The 18796-nt window shown below is 36.9% G+C and overlaps 1 protein-coding gene across 5 annotated transcripts in view; it reads right to left on the bottom strand.

Moving 5' to 3' along the window:
• PIBF1 (progesterone immunomodulatory binding factor 1) overlaps nt 1-18796 on the bottom strand; it is a 317017-nt gene that overhangs the window by 17760 nt on the left and 280461 nt on the right. For all 5 annotated transcript variants that reach the window (XM_074191801.1, XM_074191800.1, XM_074191798.1 and 2 more), the window contains exon 17: nt 1474-1641. In XM_074191801.1, coding sequence (XP_074047902.1) covers nt 1474-1641 — 168 coding nt within the window. The remainder of the gene's footprint in view (nt 1-1473; nt 1642-18796) is intronic.

Here is an 18796-nt window from a genome sequence, read left to right as displayed (position 1 = left end):
TTTAAAGCACATTATTCTATTTTCTCCCTCTCTCTTTTTTCTAGAGGGTATGGAGTAGTCCTGTTATTCCTTTGAAGGTCTTTTTCTTTGTAGAACTTGTTCCTGAATTGAATTGTTAAATTTAACCCACTATGCTTCTGTGGCATTGGAAAGAGGAAGTGGGATCTGGAGTATGGGGGTGGGTTTTTGATGTGGGCTTCTGTAGTGTCCTTGGGTTTGCTGGTGTAGCCTTGCTGCTGATAGTGTGGGATATATGTGTGAGGGTTGCTGAGTGAACTCATGGTTTAGGTTTTAATTTTAATATCTTGCTTTGGATTTTTTGTATCCCAGACCATGGAAAGAGCTGAAGTTACTCTAACTTTGGTGCATGATTTCTGTTTTGGGGAGTTTGAGGGGTTGTGGAGCTTTGGAGAAATTATCTAGTCTACCACATTGTTGCTCATGTGACTTGAAAATAAGGCAACTTCCTAACAATTAGAGCTGATCAAAAATGGTATGGATTGTATCCAGTAGGTAGAGTGAGTTTCCCTATAACTGAAGGCCTTTAAGCAGAGACTGTATTGACATGTATTAGGGATATTATAGAAAGAATACATGAGTTTGGACTAGATGACCTCTAAAATACCTTCTAACTTGATTCTTCCTGCTCATTATACTAGCAGGTAAAAGGACATTCCCAGCTTTACCACAAATTAACCGTATGAAGCTGAGAAAGGCAAGGGCTGAACTCATACTCATCTCTATGAGTTGATTTGATATTGCCTAATGCTTTGGAAAGGAGGAGAGAAGGTCTTCTATAAATTCCTGTGAGGTCTTTTCTAGGGCTATGAAGGTCAACACATTAACCAAATTTAGAAAAAGAGGTAGGAAAAATACAAAACTAAGAATATGTTATCTATTCTGTCTTCCCTGTCATCCTTCTTCTTTTCTAATTTTTAAACTGACTTCCTCATTTTCATTGTGCCTAATTCTTGACTTTCTTCTTTACTCTATCCTTACCCTTCATTTGCTTCCTGATTTCCCCCCCTCACAGTTTCCTTTTAATTATGAAGATATTTAAATTTATATGCAATATATTTAGTTTCATAATTTTAGAAGTTACCTCTTAAAGCAACTTATGCTATTTTCCAGAGAAAGTAAACCCTACTTGTATTCCTTTATAACAAGTGGCTGGACAATGACAAACTCCAGATTTTGGGGAAATTTTGTAGATTGTGTCCAAAAGACACAAAAATCAGTAGTGAGGCAGACAATAGAGCACATATCAGCATAGCACTTAAAAGCTTATAGAGAGCAGGATAGGAATACCAAGGTCTCTTCTAATTCTAGGATCCTGAGGTGTATTTACCAAAAAAACCGACAACCAATATTCAGTAAATAAAAGATTAAATAAATTTAAGGGTCTGAAGTAAATTCTATTTATATGATAGGGCACATGACAAACATATAAGTTATTTTTCTTATTGTACTTACAAACACCGTTGGTTTGGGTGTAAATATATTTCCCTCATTTTCTTTGAGTAGATCAACAGGATTTGTTGTCTTAGTCATAATTTTTGTCTCATTTTTAGAAGCAGGTAATTTATCTCCACAGTGCCTGTTATGCATATTAATTAGAGTCTGTTTCATTACTGCCAACTCCTGTTGAGTAATAGAATAAGAAAATATTAAACAACTGAAAAGTACAATTATATAAATCTATCATTAATTTAATCAAAAGCATTTTTTTTAAAACTTAAAAGGAAGATGAAAACATGAAGAAAATGTATTACATAAATAAATCTATGAAAATAATACAAAAAATATAAGCCAATATAGGATTGTAGAATCATAGGAGTTGAAAGGGACCTTAGTAATATTCTAGTCCAACCCCTCCTCTGAAATATGGAGTAGACATATATATATACCTCATATATTTTACAAACTGTCAATACCTTTGAATATATGATATTAAGATAACTTATTAGTGACAACCAATTCAACTTAACTGTTTTGCCTCTGTAAATATTTAGCTCTTGAATAGACTGAATTTGATTACCATGTTTTTCATTATCTAGAAATTTAATTTTAATTTTTAATTACAGATGGAATATATTACATTTTATGTAATATAAATGGTGATCTGGTTCAACCTCTAATTTAATATTTGAGGCTCACCCAGAAAAGTGTCTTGTTCAAGGTCACACATGTACTAAGCAGTAGAACAATGATTTAAACTCTGGTCTTCTGATGCCATGTGCTATTTCCATTTCACCTCTATATCCCATCTTATTATGCTGTTTTTTTTAATTTCCCTCTTAAATATTTGACCTATCAAAATAGTTGCAAGGTTTGTAAAAGAAAAAAGATAAGGTCTAAGTATTTCCAATTGGCTATTTATTAGCAATTTTAGTAAAAAGGTTGCACAGGAGAAGTTGAAATTCCTGGCTGGTTTAGGAATTGCCTATATATATTTTTTAATACTGCTACTATTATCTCTTCCATCAGTAATTTGGACAATTGAGAGTTGACGTTAGGAAGTTTCCCTTATAATTCAAGGAGCCTGTCTTGGGGCTTCTTTGAGGACAGATTAACCTGTATTATCATACAATGACAAAACTGAAAGAGAACTAAGAAGTCAATCATAGAATCAATCATGTCTATAAGTATTGCTAAACAAATTACCTGCTCTCTTTATGAAGACTTCTAGTAAGGGATAGTCTACTTCCCTAGGTATCCTATTCTAATTTTGGGTAGCACTAATTGTTGATGAGTTTTTCATATAGCAGACCCAAAGGCTGCTCTACAACTTGTATCCAATGCTCCTTCTTTTGTCCTTTGTCTGGAAGAAGTCAAATTCCATTTCCTAATGACAACAGTTCTTAGGTCTGGTACGGTCAAAACTCAATTGTTTTATTTGAAAATGCATAGCCATTGTAGAGACTTCATGCTTTTAAGTAGAGATAATGCTAGTCAGTATAGGAATAAGAAGCATGGAGTCTATTTTTTCAACTTTAAATACTTGAAGAAATTTATCCTATCCCCTCTTCTTCAGGCTTAACTTCCCTATTCCTATTTCCTATCTTAGTATGGCATGTTCTCCAGTCTCTTTGCTGTCCTATTTCCTTTTTTCCCCCCTAAATTCACTACCACTTGCCTGTTTTCCCTAAAATATGAGATCTAAATAGAATAGCTCAGAAATAGTCTGACCAGAGAAGCATCTAGAAAAACTTTTACATCTCTTGTTCTAGACACTATACTTCTTTTAATGCAGTTGAAGTAGCACTAGTTTTTGCTTATTACCATGTCACAATGTTGATTCATATTGAATCCACTAAACCTCTCATATCTTGTTTCACAGGAACTGCTGGTTTAACCACGGCTCCCTTAGATTGTACTTGTGAAGTTGATTTTGTGAATCTAAGTATATAACTTTGTACATATCCATATTAGATTTTTTAGAAAGATCTTTTGTGAATCCTGACTTTTGTCAACCAATGGTATCGGTTATCCACCCCAGCTTTGTAAATGTGACAAGTCTGGCTTCTATTGTTTCATTTAAGTGTAAGGGCAATGACAGTTCTCTAGGGGGTGAGTTTAATTTAATTCCAGAAGAGATCTTTCTTCAAGTTGACATCAATGCATTTCATTTAACCAGTTCTAAATCTACCTAACTGTGCTATCATTTATCCCACAGCTTTCCTGTTCATAAGCACAGCATGAGAGACTTGCATTGTCAAAGTCTTTGCTGAAATCTAAGTATACTGTCTGTAACATTTCCCTGATATACCAATTTAGTGCACCTGTCAAAAGTAGAAATAAAGGTAGATCTCTGTCAGAAACATGTTAAACTCGGTCCAATCTAGAGAAGTTACCTTCTCTGCTTTTGAAAACTGGTGTAATATTTGTCCTTTAGTTTTGCAACACCTTTTCAAATCTCTAGGGAGTCCTACTAAGTAGTGATTCAATGAGTGAATCTACTACTACGTTGAGCCCTCTAGGACAGACAACGTATGAGTTTTAGGACAGTGAGAGGATACATTTTCTCATGTTTCCTGAGTTTTGAATCTATTGGTTAAAAGAGATATTGGAGGCCAGAATGTTCCCTGGCAAGCTCTACCTTCCAATGCTTACTGTACATGGTGGCTACCTGGCTAGATGACCGACTCACTCCAACAGAGTGATGATACAACCATCCGCTGTCCATTTCCTTATTTTCTTCCTCACTGTTAACAGAGGAGATGAATTCTTCTGCCTCCCTAGCCTCCTCATTTCATTCTCTTAATTAAGAAATTTCAGTGATAAAGGGAAGCTTATTTCTAGTATGTTCAGTTGCCGATATGGTTTACTTTTACAAACCTACACGGACTGATGTGAGTGAAATGAGCACAATTGTTTGGTGACTGGAACATTCACTGGCATTGCTGTTCTTTAGGACTGAGATATATACACTAATCTTTTCTGATTCAGCAGACTCTGCTGGCCTACTGAGTGCAGCACTTTCACAGCATCATCTTTTACAGTTTTAAAGAGTTTGGTTAGCCATGCTTCCCAAGGTCTATCTGACATTATTCACCAGGCTCTAGAGGCTGTGGTAACCACACCATAGTGGTAATCAAAATTTTAAGATCTTTCTCATATAGTTCTTTTGTGTATTCTTGTCATCTCTTCTTAATATTAATTTGGAATGTTTAAGGCTTTAAATGCAAAATTAAGAAGTGTTTTTTCCTAGAGGCACAGGGAACCACCAAGACCCTGTCTGAGAGAGATGAAAGGAGATCAAAGTGTGGGGACTGTTGCTAGAGATAAGGAGATGGTTGAGAGAGAGAGAGATGATGTTTGTCCTGAGTTCTTTTTTTTTTCTTTGACAAGGTAATGGAGTTAAGTGACTTCCCTAGGGTTATACAGCTAAGTAAATATTAAGTGTCTGAGGCTGAATTTGAACTCAGGTCCTCTATCTACTGTGCCACCTTGTCCTTCATTCTCGAAGACCACAGAAGTGATGTCATGACAAGCACATGAATTAGATTTGGGTGGGTGGGTGGAGGGCTGTGCTAAATCCTCACTTTCTCCTCCAGAGCCAGATAGGAATCAGGATTAACTGACTTGGGCCCAAGGTCACAAGGCTAGGAGGTTCCTGAAACTAGATTTAAACTCAGATCCTCCTGACTGCAGGGTTGGTGCTCTAGCTCTGTTCACTTCGCCACCAAGCTGGTTGTGAGAGATATGGCAGAAATAAAAGATGTAAGATTTGGAAAGCGACTGGATATAGGAGGGTAACTTGTCATGAGAGGGAATGAAGAAAAATCAACCAATTCTAAATATAAAATAATCAAATATTCATTAATTTATTAAGCTTGATGTGTCAGGGATAAAAAGAAAGGCAAAAATAGCCTGTGCTTTCAAGGAGCTTATAAAAAAATGAGGGAAGACAACATACAAATGCATACAAACCAAGTAATGAACAGGACAAATAAGATAATAGAGAAAAGGAATTAAGAGGGATTGGGGAACACTTCCTATAAATGGCAGGATTTTATTTCAGACTTAAAGGAAGCTGGTGAGGTCAGTTGTTGGAGAAGATGAGAGAACATTCCAGGCTTGGGGGACAGACAGAGAGACTGACAGTTAGTTAGAAATGTCTAATAGTTTATGACAGCACAGAAGAGAGACTGGAGCTGGAAAGGTGGCTTGGATGATCATCTATCAGAAGTATAAAACTTCGCAAGTCACACATGCCCTCAGAACTCCCAAATGCACCAACCAGATTAAAATATAATTGGGAAATGTTTAATAAAGTAAATAAAAATACAATAAAACATAAAGCTAATTTGTGGTTTTCTAAAGGCAATCTAAGGCTACAGGGATCTGTTCCAATTTGAATTTGACATTTATTTAAATCAACATGGTAGCTGAACTCACTGGAACAGCTAAAGAAACCCAAAAACACAATAGAGAAAAGTTTTTCATGGATCATTCAAGAAGGGTAAGCTGTCATGAAAACATAGAGAGGAATGAGTATTCAGAAGATGGTTAAAGTGTCAATGCTGTAGGTAGGTAGAAAAGGATAAGAATTGAAAAAAGGTTGTCAGATTTGCCAATTAAGAGATTTCTGACAACTTCAGTCAGAGCCAAGTAAAGAAATTGGAAGTCTCAGTTTGGCAAAAGGTTGAGAAGTGAAAGGATAGCAAGAGGAAGCAACAAATAGGCAACTTTTTTTTCAGAAAAGGGTAGTGGCTTCCCTTGGAAAATGTGAAATGGATGCTGATTCAGCAAAAGACACTTTGAGAAAATCCACACTGAATATCGTATTTTAATTTTTAGGCTCTATCTTTGACAATCTCATATCACTTAATCATTTATGAATCCTACTCTGATGTTTTATTCTGATATGATATACTTTGGGGTTCTTGACTTAAAAATCTACAAATCTGAAAATGAATTTTTTTTTTTACTGCAATAAAACCTATGTAAGAGGGTTGAGAGAGAGGTAGAATTAAAATGTGGGGTTGAAAGAAAGAGAATCTGTGTAAATTTATTGCCATCTTCCATAATTATCTTCTGCAATATTTCTCATTTGTACTATAAACTAGTGCTACCCAGGTCTTTCTGGTTGGCTAGGAAATTTTCAGTAGTGGTGGTTTCTGGGCTCTTTGGGTCTCTTGGGCATTCACTGCAACTCTAATCTTGTTTATGTCAGTTAAACTTCTTTAAGAAATGGTACTAATCAGAATCTGATTGATTCACCTCTGATTTCAGTTAATAGCTCATTTAAGTATCTAATCAAATGATCTTTGCTTTTACATGGTCAGATAGATTTGGTTGTCCAAACTTAGTTTTAAAAGTTTTTATTGAAACAATAGACAATATGTTTTGATTTGCCATTTTAGTGAGAGCTCTGCATAGGACTTACCCTATGGGCCACATTTTGGACAGCCCTGAAACAGAACACAAGCAGTTTAGAAATGTTGATATGCTTCTTGTTTGTTAAGAAATATTAATTTTAATTTTCTGTGATATTGTTTGGCATTTGTCATGTCTAGTGTTTTCTAACTATCTTCTTGAAGAAATCATATGCTAAACAGAATGAGACTTAATGAAGCTTCTGGATTCTTTTATTTATTGATCCCAAATAACATTTTTTCTATTTATTTCAACACACACCTGTAATATTCTCCTTTACAGTGATGTTACTGAATATACCAAGGCACATATCAGTTTTATTTAAAGAATCTTAAGTTTTTTTAAACAATTTTGCTGACAATCCTTTGCCAAGGATATTAGCTACAAAAACCTTTATGGTACCTAATAAGCACTATGGATGATCTATAATAAAACCATTCCTGACAATTTCTTTTTTGAGAATATATGAGCTAATCTTCCATTTAGTTACTTCAACTCTCACTTTAACTTTATAGTGAGAATATCAATATTGGTGTGATTCACTTATTTTAGTAGTTTATCAATTAAAACTTATTATTTATTTAATATTATCTTCCCCCAATTATAAGTAAAAACAACTTTTAACATTCTTTTTTGAAAAGTATATTCACAAATGTTTAATTGCTGAATCAAGTTTTGGGGGTGACCATGGATGCACTGATGGCACATCTCCATACAACTGAATCCTCCAAGTGCATTAAGGTTTTTTTTTTTTTTAGGTTTTTGCAAGGCAAATGGGGTTAAGTGGCTTGCCCAAGGCCACACAGCTAGTTAATTATTAAGTGTCTGAGACCAGATTTGAACCCAGGTACTCCTGACTCCAGGGCTGGTGCCTTATCCACTGCGCCACCTAGCCACCTAGCCACCCCGCATTAAGTTTTAAGTATGGCTACAGATGTAGTACTAATAGTACATCCCTAAACTGGACTCTCCAAGTGAATATACCACTGCTATTCACATACTAAGAACATGTCTGTCATCTTTCCATTGAACAGGTCTTCAAAACAGGTACTGAGCAAGTCAGGAGATCCTATCTCCAACTGAACTCCTGCAGTGATGGGATGACCTTTACTCAGTCCTTAGACAGTACACTGAAATGCTTTTCAACAAGTTAAAGGCAGTATTTAATGAAATCATTGTAATTAAGTTACTTATGCACAAAGAAGTTAGGGAACTTAAGATGGATTCAATAGGACTGGCCTTTGGACAGGCTGGGGCATAACCCCCCCCCCCCCGAACAATCCCCCCCCCAAAAAAAACCCATAACACACAAAAGTCATATGAAATTATTAAAATAGGCTTTCCCCATAGTTTGGTGAAAGAAGCCAGATTTAATTAAAACTTTTCTAAGATGCAGGGCACGGGCACATAGCCCTTGCTTTAAAAAAAAAGTTGCCTAAATCTTTGAAAATAAACATTCAAGTGTGACAGCTTGGTTGTGACTGGGGTTGTGACTGAAACAGAGAGATGGAATCATTTCTTATCCAAACCCAAGCCTACCTCATCTACATAATTTCTCTATTAGAACAGCCATTCATGATCGAAATGCTCAGGTTGATGAAACTAATTTAAAGAGGGTCGTTATGGTACACGTACAAAAAGAAGGCTCATGGGCTGCTTCTGAAAATAAATAAGGCGGCGGACAGGCATTATTCGTGGGTGGCCTTCTTCAGGTAGGCTATCAAGTCGGCCCTCTCACCCTTTTTTTTTTAGTTTTTGCAAGGCAAATGGGGTTAAGTGGTTTGTCCAAGGCCACACAGGTAATTATTAAGTGTCTGAGACCGGATTTGAACCCAAGTACTCCTGACTCCAGGGCTGGTACTTTATCCACTGTGCCACCTAGCCACCCCAGGTCCAATTATTTTTAAAATTCTCTCTACTAGATCTATTTTTAGGTCAGTTGTTTTTCCAGTGAGAAATTTCATACTGTCTTCTATTTTTTTCTTTCTCTTTTGGTTTGTTTAATTGTTTCTTGATGACTCAGAATCATTAATTTCCATTTGCTTAATTCTAATTTTTATGGAATTTTCTTCACTGAGTTTTGTACCACCTTTTCCATTTGGCCAATTCAGCTTTGCATATCTTTTTTTCCATTTGCCTAGTTCTGCTTTTCAAAACATTTCTTCTCCTTATTGATTTTTTTTAATTCTTTTACCGTTTGGCCTATTCTGTTTTTTGAGGTGTTTTTTTTCTTCAGCAACAGAGTCCTGCCCCCAGTGCCATCACAGAGACTCTCTTGAGCAGTACTTGAGAGCTTCATTCACTCCTCAGACCTGCTCCTGATTTGTAGGGCCAGGTCTGCTCTGGAGCCGCACCTGACTACACTCCACTCTTACCCTGATGCAACAAATGTACTTTTTTTTTTAGGTTTTTGCAAGGCAAATGGGGTTAAATGGCTTGCCCAAGGCCACACAGCTAGGTAATTATTAAGTGTCTGAGACCGGATTTGAACTCAGGTACCCCCATCTCCAGGGCCAGTGCTTATCCACTGCGCCACCTAGCCGCCCCCCCTTTACTTTTTTAAAGTAGTACTTTATCCTCTCCTAATTACATGTCAAGACAATTTTTAGCATTAAGTATTTGAGGCTGCATTTGAACTCGGGTCCTTCTGACTCCAGGGTCAGTGCTCTATTCCCTGAGTCACTTAGCTGCCCTTTGGCATTCATTTTCTTTTCAGATTTTTTTTTTGCAAGGCAATGGGGTTAAGTGGCTTACCCAAGGCCACACAGCTAGGTAATTATCAAGTGTCTGAGGCCAGATTTTGAACTCAGGTACTCCTGACTCCAGAGCAGGTGCTTTATCCACTATGCCACCTAGCTGCCCCTGGCATTCATTTTTACAAGATTTTAAATTCAAATTTTTTTCCTTCTGTCTCTCCCCCTCCCTCTTGCTAAAATGGATTATACATGTCCTATCATATAAAACACATTTGCATACTTCTCACAGTTGTGAAAGAAAAAACAAAAAAAATGAGAAAAAAATATGCTTCCATCTGCATTCAGAGCTCATCAGTTCCCTCTTGGATGTGAATTGCAATTTTTCTTGAGTCTTTTGGACTTATCTTGGATCACTGTGATGCTAAGAAGATCATAGTTGCTCATCACACAGTATTGCTGATACTGGTTCCAGTATTTTCCTGGTTCTGTTCATTTTACTTTGTATAAACCTTTTCAGGTCTTTTCTGAAATCTGCCCGCTCATCATTTCTTATTGTACAATAGTATTCCATTACATTCATACATTTCAGTTTGTTCAGCCATTTCCCCAATTGATTTGTATCCCCTCAATTTCCAATATTTTGACACCCTAAAAAAGGGCTACTATAATTATTTTTGGCACATGTAGGTCCTTTCCCCTTTTTTTGATGGTTTCTTTGGGATAAAGACCTAGTAGTTGTTTTGCTAGATCAAAGGATTTGCATAATTTGGTTGCCCTTTGGCTCTCTGGAATTATTGGATCAGTTTTCAACTTTGCCAGCAGCACATTAATGTCCCCAACTTTCTCACATCCTTTCACATTTGATTTTTCTTTATCATATTACCCAATTTGATAGGTGTGAGGTAATAGCTCAAAGTTGCTGTAATTTACAATTCCCTAATCAAAAATGATTCAGAGCACTGCTTCAATATGCCTAATCGATAGTTTTGATTTCTTCATTTGAAAACTGCCTGCTCATATCCTTTGATCATTTATTAAGAACGGTTTATATTCTTATACATTTGACTTAATTCTCTGTATACATTTGAGAAATAAGGTTTTTTATCAGAGATACTTGCTATATTGTTTCTCAGCTTTCTGCTTTCCTTCTACTCTTGGTTGCATTGATTTTGTTTGTGCAAAGTCCTTTAATTTAATATAACCAAAATTATTGGTTCATATATGTTATCTATTAATATTATTTCATTGTCTTTAATTACCTTTTAGCAAGATATAATTTCCTACCTTATCCCTTTCAATTAGGTCTATTTTTTGCCTTTGCTTTGTTTGAGATCAGCATAATAGATTCTGCTCCAGCCTTTTACCTTTATTATGTGTAACTCTGCTTCAGGTGTTTCTTGTAAAAAATATATTGTGGGATTCTGGCTTTTAATCTATTCCCCTATCTGCTTGCATTTTATGGGGGAGTTAATTCCATTCACATTCGCCAATATGATTACTGTGTATTTCCCTTCATCCTATTTTTCTTCCTGTTTGTTCTTTTTCTCTTTCACCCTTTCCTTCCTAGATAATGCTCTGTTGGGTAAGATAGATTTCTATATTCAAATGATTGTGTATATTCCCTTTTTGAGTCAATACTAATGAGTGTAAAGTTCAAATGATGCCCATCCTTCACTCCACTGTAATTGGCTTTTTGTGAGAAATGGCTCTTTAGAAAATGAATATGGATAAAATATGTCTGGACCTGATCAAGAAGAAAGACAGAAAATACATGCTGGAGATTATTATTTTTTTTAGGTTTTTTTTTTGCAAGGCAAACAGGGTTAAGTGGCTTGCCCAAGGCCACATAGCTAGGTAATTATTAAGTGTCTGAGACCGGATTTGAACCCAGGTACTCCTGACTCCAAGGCAGGTGCTTTATCTGCTATGCCATCTAGCTGCCCCTGGAGATGATTTTGAAAAAAAATAAAGGCTCAGTTTCAAGATAATTTACATTATAGCCATTCTCACATATGTTTCCATTACCTCTTGCCTGGATTATTTTAATAGGCCATTAATTTATCTCAAGTCTGACCCCATTCCAGACCCTACTCAGCTAGCAAACAAAGTAATCTTCCTAAAGTGGATCTTTCCATGCCATCACTCCATTTATCTTTCCTAACCAATAAACTCCAGTGGCTCCAGGATCAAATAGAACATTCTCTTATTTGATATTCTGAGATCTTCATACTCCCTCCCTCCACCTTTCCATTTTCCTTACAATTTAATCACTTTTTTTTTACTTTATGATCCAACCATAACGTGTTTCTTGTTCATGATTCTCCATTTCAGCTCCAGTGCCCTTGCCCTTCCTGCCTGGGGAATGCTCTTCTCTTTACTTCTGCCTCCCCACTTTCCTGATTTTCTTTAAGACTCACTGTGGATTTCAGGAAAACTTGGAAAGGTTTATAAGGAGTGATGCAAAGCAGAGAGAGCAGAGTCAGAAGAACACAGTATATAGAAACTGCATCATTGTGCAATGATCAACTATAACTTAGCTCTCAGCAATAAGACAATTCTGAAGGATTCATGATGGAAAATGCTTCCACAGAAAGAAACTGATGGACTCTGAATGTAGATTGAAGCAAACTATTTTCATGATCTTTGTTTTTGTGTGTTTTTTTTTCTTTTTGGTCTGCCTTTTCTTTCTTTTTTTTTAAGGTTTTTTTTGCAAGGCAAATGGGGTTAGGTGGCTTGCCCAAGGCCACACAGCTAGGTAATTATTAAGTGTCTGAAGCCGGATTTGAACTCAGGTACTCCTCACTCCAGGGCTGGTGCTCTATCACTGTGCCACCTAGCTGCCCCTGCCTTTTCTTTCACAACACAATATGGAAAATATTGGAAAACATGAAATTTTATTAAAAAAAAACAAACGACCCATTGTAAATCCTATCTTCTGCAGGAAGCCTTTCCCAGGCTTTTTGCTTCCTCCCCCCCCTCCCCATGCATTCCCTGTAAGATTACTTTCCATTAGAGTGCCTATATCTGATATTTATAGAGTTATTTGTAAGATGTTTCCTCCATTAAAATGTGAGCTTCTAGAGGGCTGGATCTGTGCTTTTGCCTCTTGGTATACTTGTACTTGATACAAAACAAATACTTAATTCCCAGAATATTGCAAAACCTCATCAGTAAGATCCACAATTTCTCCAAAGAAATCTGCCTATAAATCTACACCTGAAAAAACCAGAAGGTTAAGGGGCACATACTATGTTCATATGGTGATAGAAGTTTGCATTTTTAAATTTCTTTTTTGCAAGGCAATGGGGTTAAGTGGCTTGCCCAAGGCCACACAGCTAGATAATTATTAAGTGTCTGAGGTGGGATTTCAACTCAGGTCCTCCTGACTCCAGGGCCTGTGCTCTAGCTGTTCCTATGAGAGAAGTTTGGACATGCACTGCAGGTATCTGATAACAGAGTAGATCCAGAATTGAAGAGGAGGAAAAGAGGAAGCGAAATTGAATTTAAGAAATTCTGTAGTACTTTCAGGGATCCAAAGCTATTTTTTGGTCTGTAGATTTTAGCTTATTCCTACAACTGCTTTTCTGAAAGGAGTGTAAAAGGCTATCATATAGGAAAATATATGATTAAAAAAAAAGACAGCTTGTTCCTTTAGGGAATGATGGGGACAGATAGACAGCCTGAGTATTCCCTGAAAAAAAAATTTTTTTTTTTTTTAGTTTTTGCAAGGCAATGGGTTTAAGTGGCTTGCCCAAGGCCACACAGTTAGGTAATTATTAAGTGTCTGAGGCCAGATTTGAACTCAGGTACTCCTGACTCCAAGGCCAGTGCTCTATACACTGCACCACCTAGCTGCCCCCCCCCCCCAAATGGAGCCAGAGTGCTCATTTTGGGATCTGCTACCAAGCACCAGAGGATGCTTCAAGTCAGAGATCCATACATTCTCACCGCCAGGATGCTGGACTCTTCTGTCTCCATCCATTTATAACTCTGAGAGGTAGCTCATGGAGTCACTAAATGCTATTTGTTCTTTCTCCAAGCATACGGAGAAGATCCAGCTTTCACTTCATTTTGAAGCCACGATAATAACTAGCTGATATTTATGCAGTCTCATTTCTATTTCTCCACTCCACCCCTCTTCTGCCCTCTAAGGCTGTGGGATCCCTCTCTCTGCTTTTTTTTTTTTTTTTAAGTTTTTGCAAGGCAATGGGGTTAAGTGGCTTGCTCAAGTCACATGGCTAGGTAATTATTAAGTGTCTGAGACTGGATTTGAATCCAGGTACTCTTTACACCAGGGCCGGTGCTTTATCCACTGTGCCACCTAGCCTCCCCTTTGCTATTCCTTTCAACTTAGATCTTCCAGGCCCACCTCCTCTTCCAGTCCACATTGATCTCTGATTTCCTACCAAGTTTAATTTTTAGTTCACTATATACCTTATTATATCCTGCCTTGCCTTCTGATTGTTTCTGATATTTATCCAAGAAAAATTTTAAGTTCTGAGGGATATTTTTATATTTATCATGTTTTTATTCTTATGGCATTTTTAAATATATATATTTAAAGTATAAAGTATATAGTATAAAGTATATAGTATAAAGTATATAGTATAGTATAAAGTATATAGTACACATGGTAAACCTTTATACATTTGGTATTGTATGAATATGAATGACTATATTAATAGGATTTCAATAAATATTTGGTAATTATTTTAATGGCCACTCCTACAATAGTGGCATGGCCCGGGGTCTCTCTCAGATACCTCTCTCTTGTTCAGACAGTGAGAAGCAGGTAACAGATGAATGCTAGGCTGTTCCACTAAAAAACGGCAGTGATAATACTCGTTTCCTGCGAAGGCTCCAGGAAGTGGTGAGTTACGACCTGTGGGGAACACCACTTCCCCAAGCTCTGCTGGTGACCCTGAGCTCGGGGAGGGCACAGTCTGAGGCTGAGTCTGGTTCCTGATACCACTGATACTGGTAGACAGTTTCCTTTGTGACCACCCAACTAGCAATTCAGGTTCTTTGTTTCCCATCTGCTAACAAGAGTGGCACACCGTCCTGCCATGCCAGAGGAAGGAGATAAAGGAATGTACCAAGAAGGCATTGCTGAAGCAAAAGCATCCCAAAAAATTTATGCCAATCCTTGGTCACTCAGTGGGTGATGCTTTTTATAAGACGTTTCATTGAATACACCAGAAAGCTATTTTATTGATATCTAATATAATTAGGTTAGTATAGTCTGAAAGGTTTACAACATGTTAATATAGTGATCCCTTCCCTATATATGCTTTCTACACATTTTTATTATTTCCTTTTTACTCAGACTTCTCAAAATACATTATTAAATACTTTTATTTCTTGTTCTTCTTGTGCCTATTTGGCACCTTTCATTCATATTCATATTTTTCTAGTTGTTATTCATTTTTAATGAGTTATACAATAGATCATGTCAACTCTTTTCTCAGCTAGTGTTTTTTTTAAAACTGTTTTGTTGCAAATACAAAGTTTGATGAAATACCAAAACTATTAATTACATAATATAAAGTAATTCCATATTAAAACTGTGCTTCAAAAATATTTGTATTAATGTAATGGTTCTTTTTTCATGCACTTTTCAAATGTTTAAAGGTGGAATTTGTTTACTACTACGCCAAACACATGAGTAAAGTACAGTAACTATAATGATAAATTATTTACCAATATGATGTGAATTATAGAGACATATAGTTTGATTATGTTGCTGATGATATAATTGGGATCTATCATAAAAACTTTACTTTATTACCCAATCATGATGCAAATTAAAATGTAAACTGTCTGGAATACTAATGTATGGCCCTCTGGGATATTTGGTTTCATACAAGTTTCTGAGGGAGCCAAATCACTTGCTTAGAGTCAAAAGCGCATGTCTTGGTCATTTAATATTAACTATTTGCATAGTGTGGTGGCATGTTCAAACAGCTCAGCTGCCCAGCAGCTGCTTAAGTGGACGGCATAGTTGATGCCAACATGTTGCTCCAAGTTGTAAACTCGGCAAAGATGTTGCCAAGGGGATACATAGACAGCATTTCTTGATGAAAATAGCTCAGACAAGCATAATGCAGACTACATGCTCCATCAGTAGAAATGAAGAAATGTTTCGACATTATCAAATAAAATATATGATATTAAATTGTGTATTCAGTTGTACTAATTCACAAAAAACCTGATATGCTTTAGTGGTACTTCACTTTTGAATTTTCACATGAATTAAAAAAAAAAGAGGTATCTTCAAAAACTGAAACTGCAAAAATGATGAACAGAACCTTATATGGTTCTGAATATTTTTAGATATTATCAAATGGAGCAGCATCAAAATGAATTTTCCTAACAGATTAATAATAATAGTTAACATTTATCACTTTAATGAGTCAGGCATTGTGTTGATTTCATTTGATTGATCTCATTTGATTCTCACAACAATTCTGGGGAGAGGTGATGTATCTATTATCTCTATTTTACAGACGAGGAAACTGAGGCTAATAGAGGAAAAATAGTGTGGCCAAAGTTAAACAGTAAATATCTGAAATTTGAACTAAACTCATCCTGACTTTCCATTTTGCATCCAGCCTGGTTTCAACTCCATGAAATAAGATACCCTTCCCAGGATAAACTCATTCCTTCAAAATTCACGTCCATGTGGCTAACTCAAGCCTGGACTGACCCCATCTCCCTAAGCGTCCCCTCCCTCTATCTAGAGGGCTGGTGAGCCCAGTGCCAAACCCTTCCCAATGTTTTCCTATAGAGTGGGTAGAAGCTAGACTCTTAGATCACTCCATTTTGTATCTGCTGCCCTGCTTGGTTTCAGCTTCAAGGAACAAGATGCCCCTCCTGTGGGATCCCACTGATCCTCTTTCCTGACTCCTTTTGTATGCTGTCTTCCCTTTTAGCTTGTAAGCTCAATGAGGCCAGGGATTGTCTTTTTTTCCCCCTTTTTTCCAATTACATGTAAAGATAATTTTGAACATTTATTTTTGGTAAGATTTTCAGTTCCACATCCTTTTCCTTCCTACAAGAAAGCAAATGTTCTGATAAAGATTATATATGTAGAGGGGTGGCTAGGTGGCACAGTGGATAGAGCACTGGCCCTGGAGTCAGGAATACCTGAGTTCAAATCTGGCCTCAGATACTTAATAATTACCTAGCTATGTGGCCTTGGGCAAGCCACTTAACCCCATTTGCCTTGCAACACCCCCCCCCCCCCAAGATTATATATGTATAGTCATGTTAAACATATTTCCATTAGTGATTAGTTGTGAAAGAAGAATCAAAACAAATGGGAAAAATCTATGAGAAAGGAAAAGGAATTATTTAAAAAAAAGTTTCTCCAGTGCTTGTCATAGGTATTTAGTAAATAGTTCCTAAGTTGGATTGATTGTAGGCTCAGCATTCTATCCTAACTAACTGAAACTTTCTGTGCATATTGTATAGCTATGACATCAGTTAACTTCAAATGCAAGTCATCCTGAGTTTTATGCAAAGCATTTTTAAAGAGAGAGTTTATGGCAAAAGTTCCAGAGAATATATATCAGTATTGCCCTGTCTGGTGCTTCTTAGGATTTGGATCACAGGACATTCAGTTAGAGCTGGAAGGGACCATAAAGATAACTAATCTAGTTCATTTTATAGATAGGAGGGAAGCTAAGTGACTTGCACCAGGTAACACTGTTAGTTCATAGCCTTTAAGATATGAATCAGGGGCGGCTAGGTGGCAGTGGATAAAGCACTGGCCCTGGAGTCAGGAGTACCTGGGTTCAAATCCGGTCTCAGACACTTAATAATTATCTAGCTATGTGGCCTTGGGCAAGCCACTTAACCCCGTTTGCCTTACCAAAAAAACTATATATATATATATAAAAGATATGAATCAATTCTCTTCCTAATATACTATGCTTATAATGAAAGACCTGTATCCAAATTCAAGATGCATTTGGATTGATTCCTACTTCAGTGGGAAGAATGTAAAAGGTCTAGGCCTGATGACAGAAAGTGACTTCCTTAACTTCATTCTTCCTGCTTATTTTGCCTGCATTTTTTTCCTTGAAATTTCTAGCCCTTAATTGATTCTTGGACAACAAACAAATAAATAACAACAAAACAAATAACTATCTTCTTTGGTCTGATATTTACATCTTCTTGGGTCCTAAACTTTTGGCCACTTCCCTTGCTCTGTCTATGTCCATCTGGACTGGTCTCTAACCTTGTTGAGGTTGAGTGTCTGGGGAGGGCAGAGAAGCAGCTTATTTTGATCCTGACCCTTTTTATACAAGGTGATGACCTGGGGTTCTTGAAGACTATACTAGTGGATTGTAAGACTTGGGGTGTGGGTGGGAGTTGTTGAAGTTCTGTAGGTCTGGGAGCTTTTGAATTACTCTGGGACAAAATAGTAGTTAGTCTGTTAGGAGAAGGACTATGGTTAGAGATGGGAAATCTGAAAAGCCATAAACAGGAAGATTAATACTTTATCTGTTTGTAAAAGGGCAATGCCTATCAAAAGCACACAACATTAGTCAGATCTAAAAGAGAACAGGGCTGGACAGTAACACAGCTAGAGGAAGATAAAGTCTGTCTGTGAGACAAAGACAGGATGGTGGCACAAACCCATGGAGAACTTGTCAAAGCTGGTAATAAATAAAAAAAATATATACAAAGAAATGAAATAGGACAGATCTCAATCTCTACCTGGACATTAATAAACTCTCCTAATAGCTCTAAGCTGTTATGATTTGATTAATAACATTTTGTCTTTAACCTAGCAAAGAAACCGATCCAGATGCATTTGGGGCCAGACTGCCTCTAGGATAAAAGTGGGGCAGCTAGATGGTGCAGTGATTGAGCACTAGCCTTGAAGTCAGAAGGACAGGAGTTTGAATCTAGCCTCAGACACTTGAACACTCACTAGTTGTGTGACCTTGGGCAAGTCACTAAACCCTTATTACCTTGTATCCAGGACCATCTCCTGTTATCCTGATTCATATCTGGCTACTGGGTCCTGATGGCTCTGGAGGAGAAAGTGAGACTGGTGACTTAGCATAGCCCCCTCATTCAAAATTCAATTCATGTGCTTGTCACCATGCTGTTTTTTTTTTTAACTCTCTTAGATTTCTAAATATGAATGCTAACTCATAATACTTGGGAGAAGGGAGAATAATCCTTCAATACACAACATATATTCA

This window comes from Macrotis lagotis, chromosome 6, assembly GCF_037893015.1.
Source record: "Macrotis lagotis isolate mMagLag1 chromosome 6, bilby.v1.9.chrom.fasta, whole genome shotgun sequence".
NCBI lineage: Eukaryota > Metazoa > Chordata > Mammalia > Peramelemorphia > Peramelidae > Macrotis > Macrotis lagotis.
The sequence above is the reverse complement of the archived record's forward strand: the minus strand, read 5'-3'. Positions and strand labels throughout refer to the sequence as shown.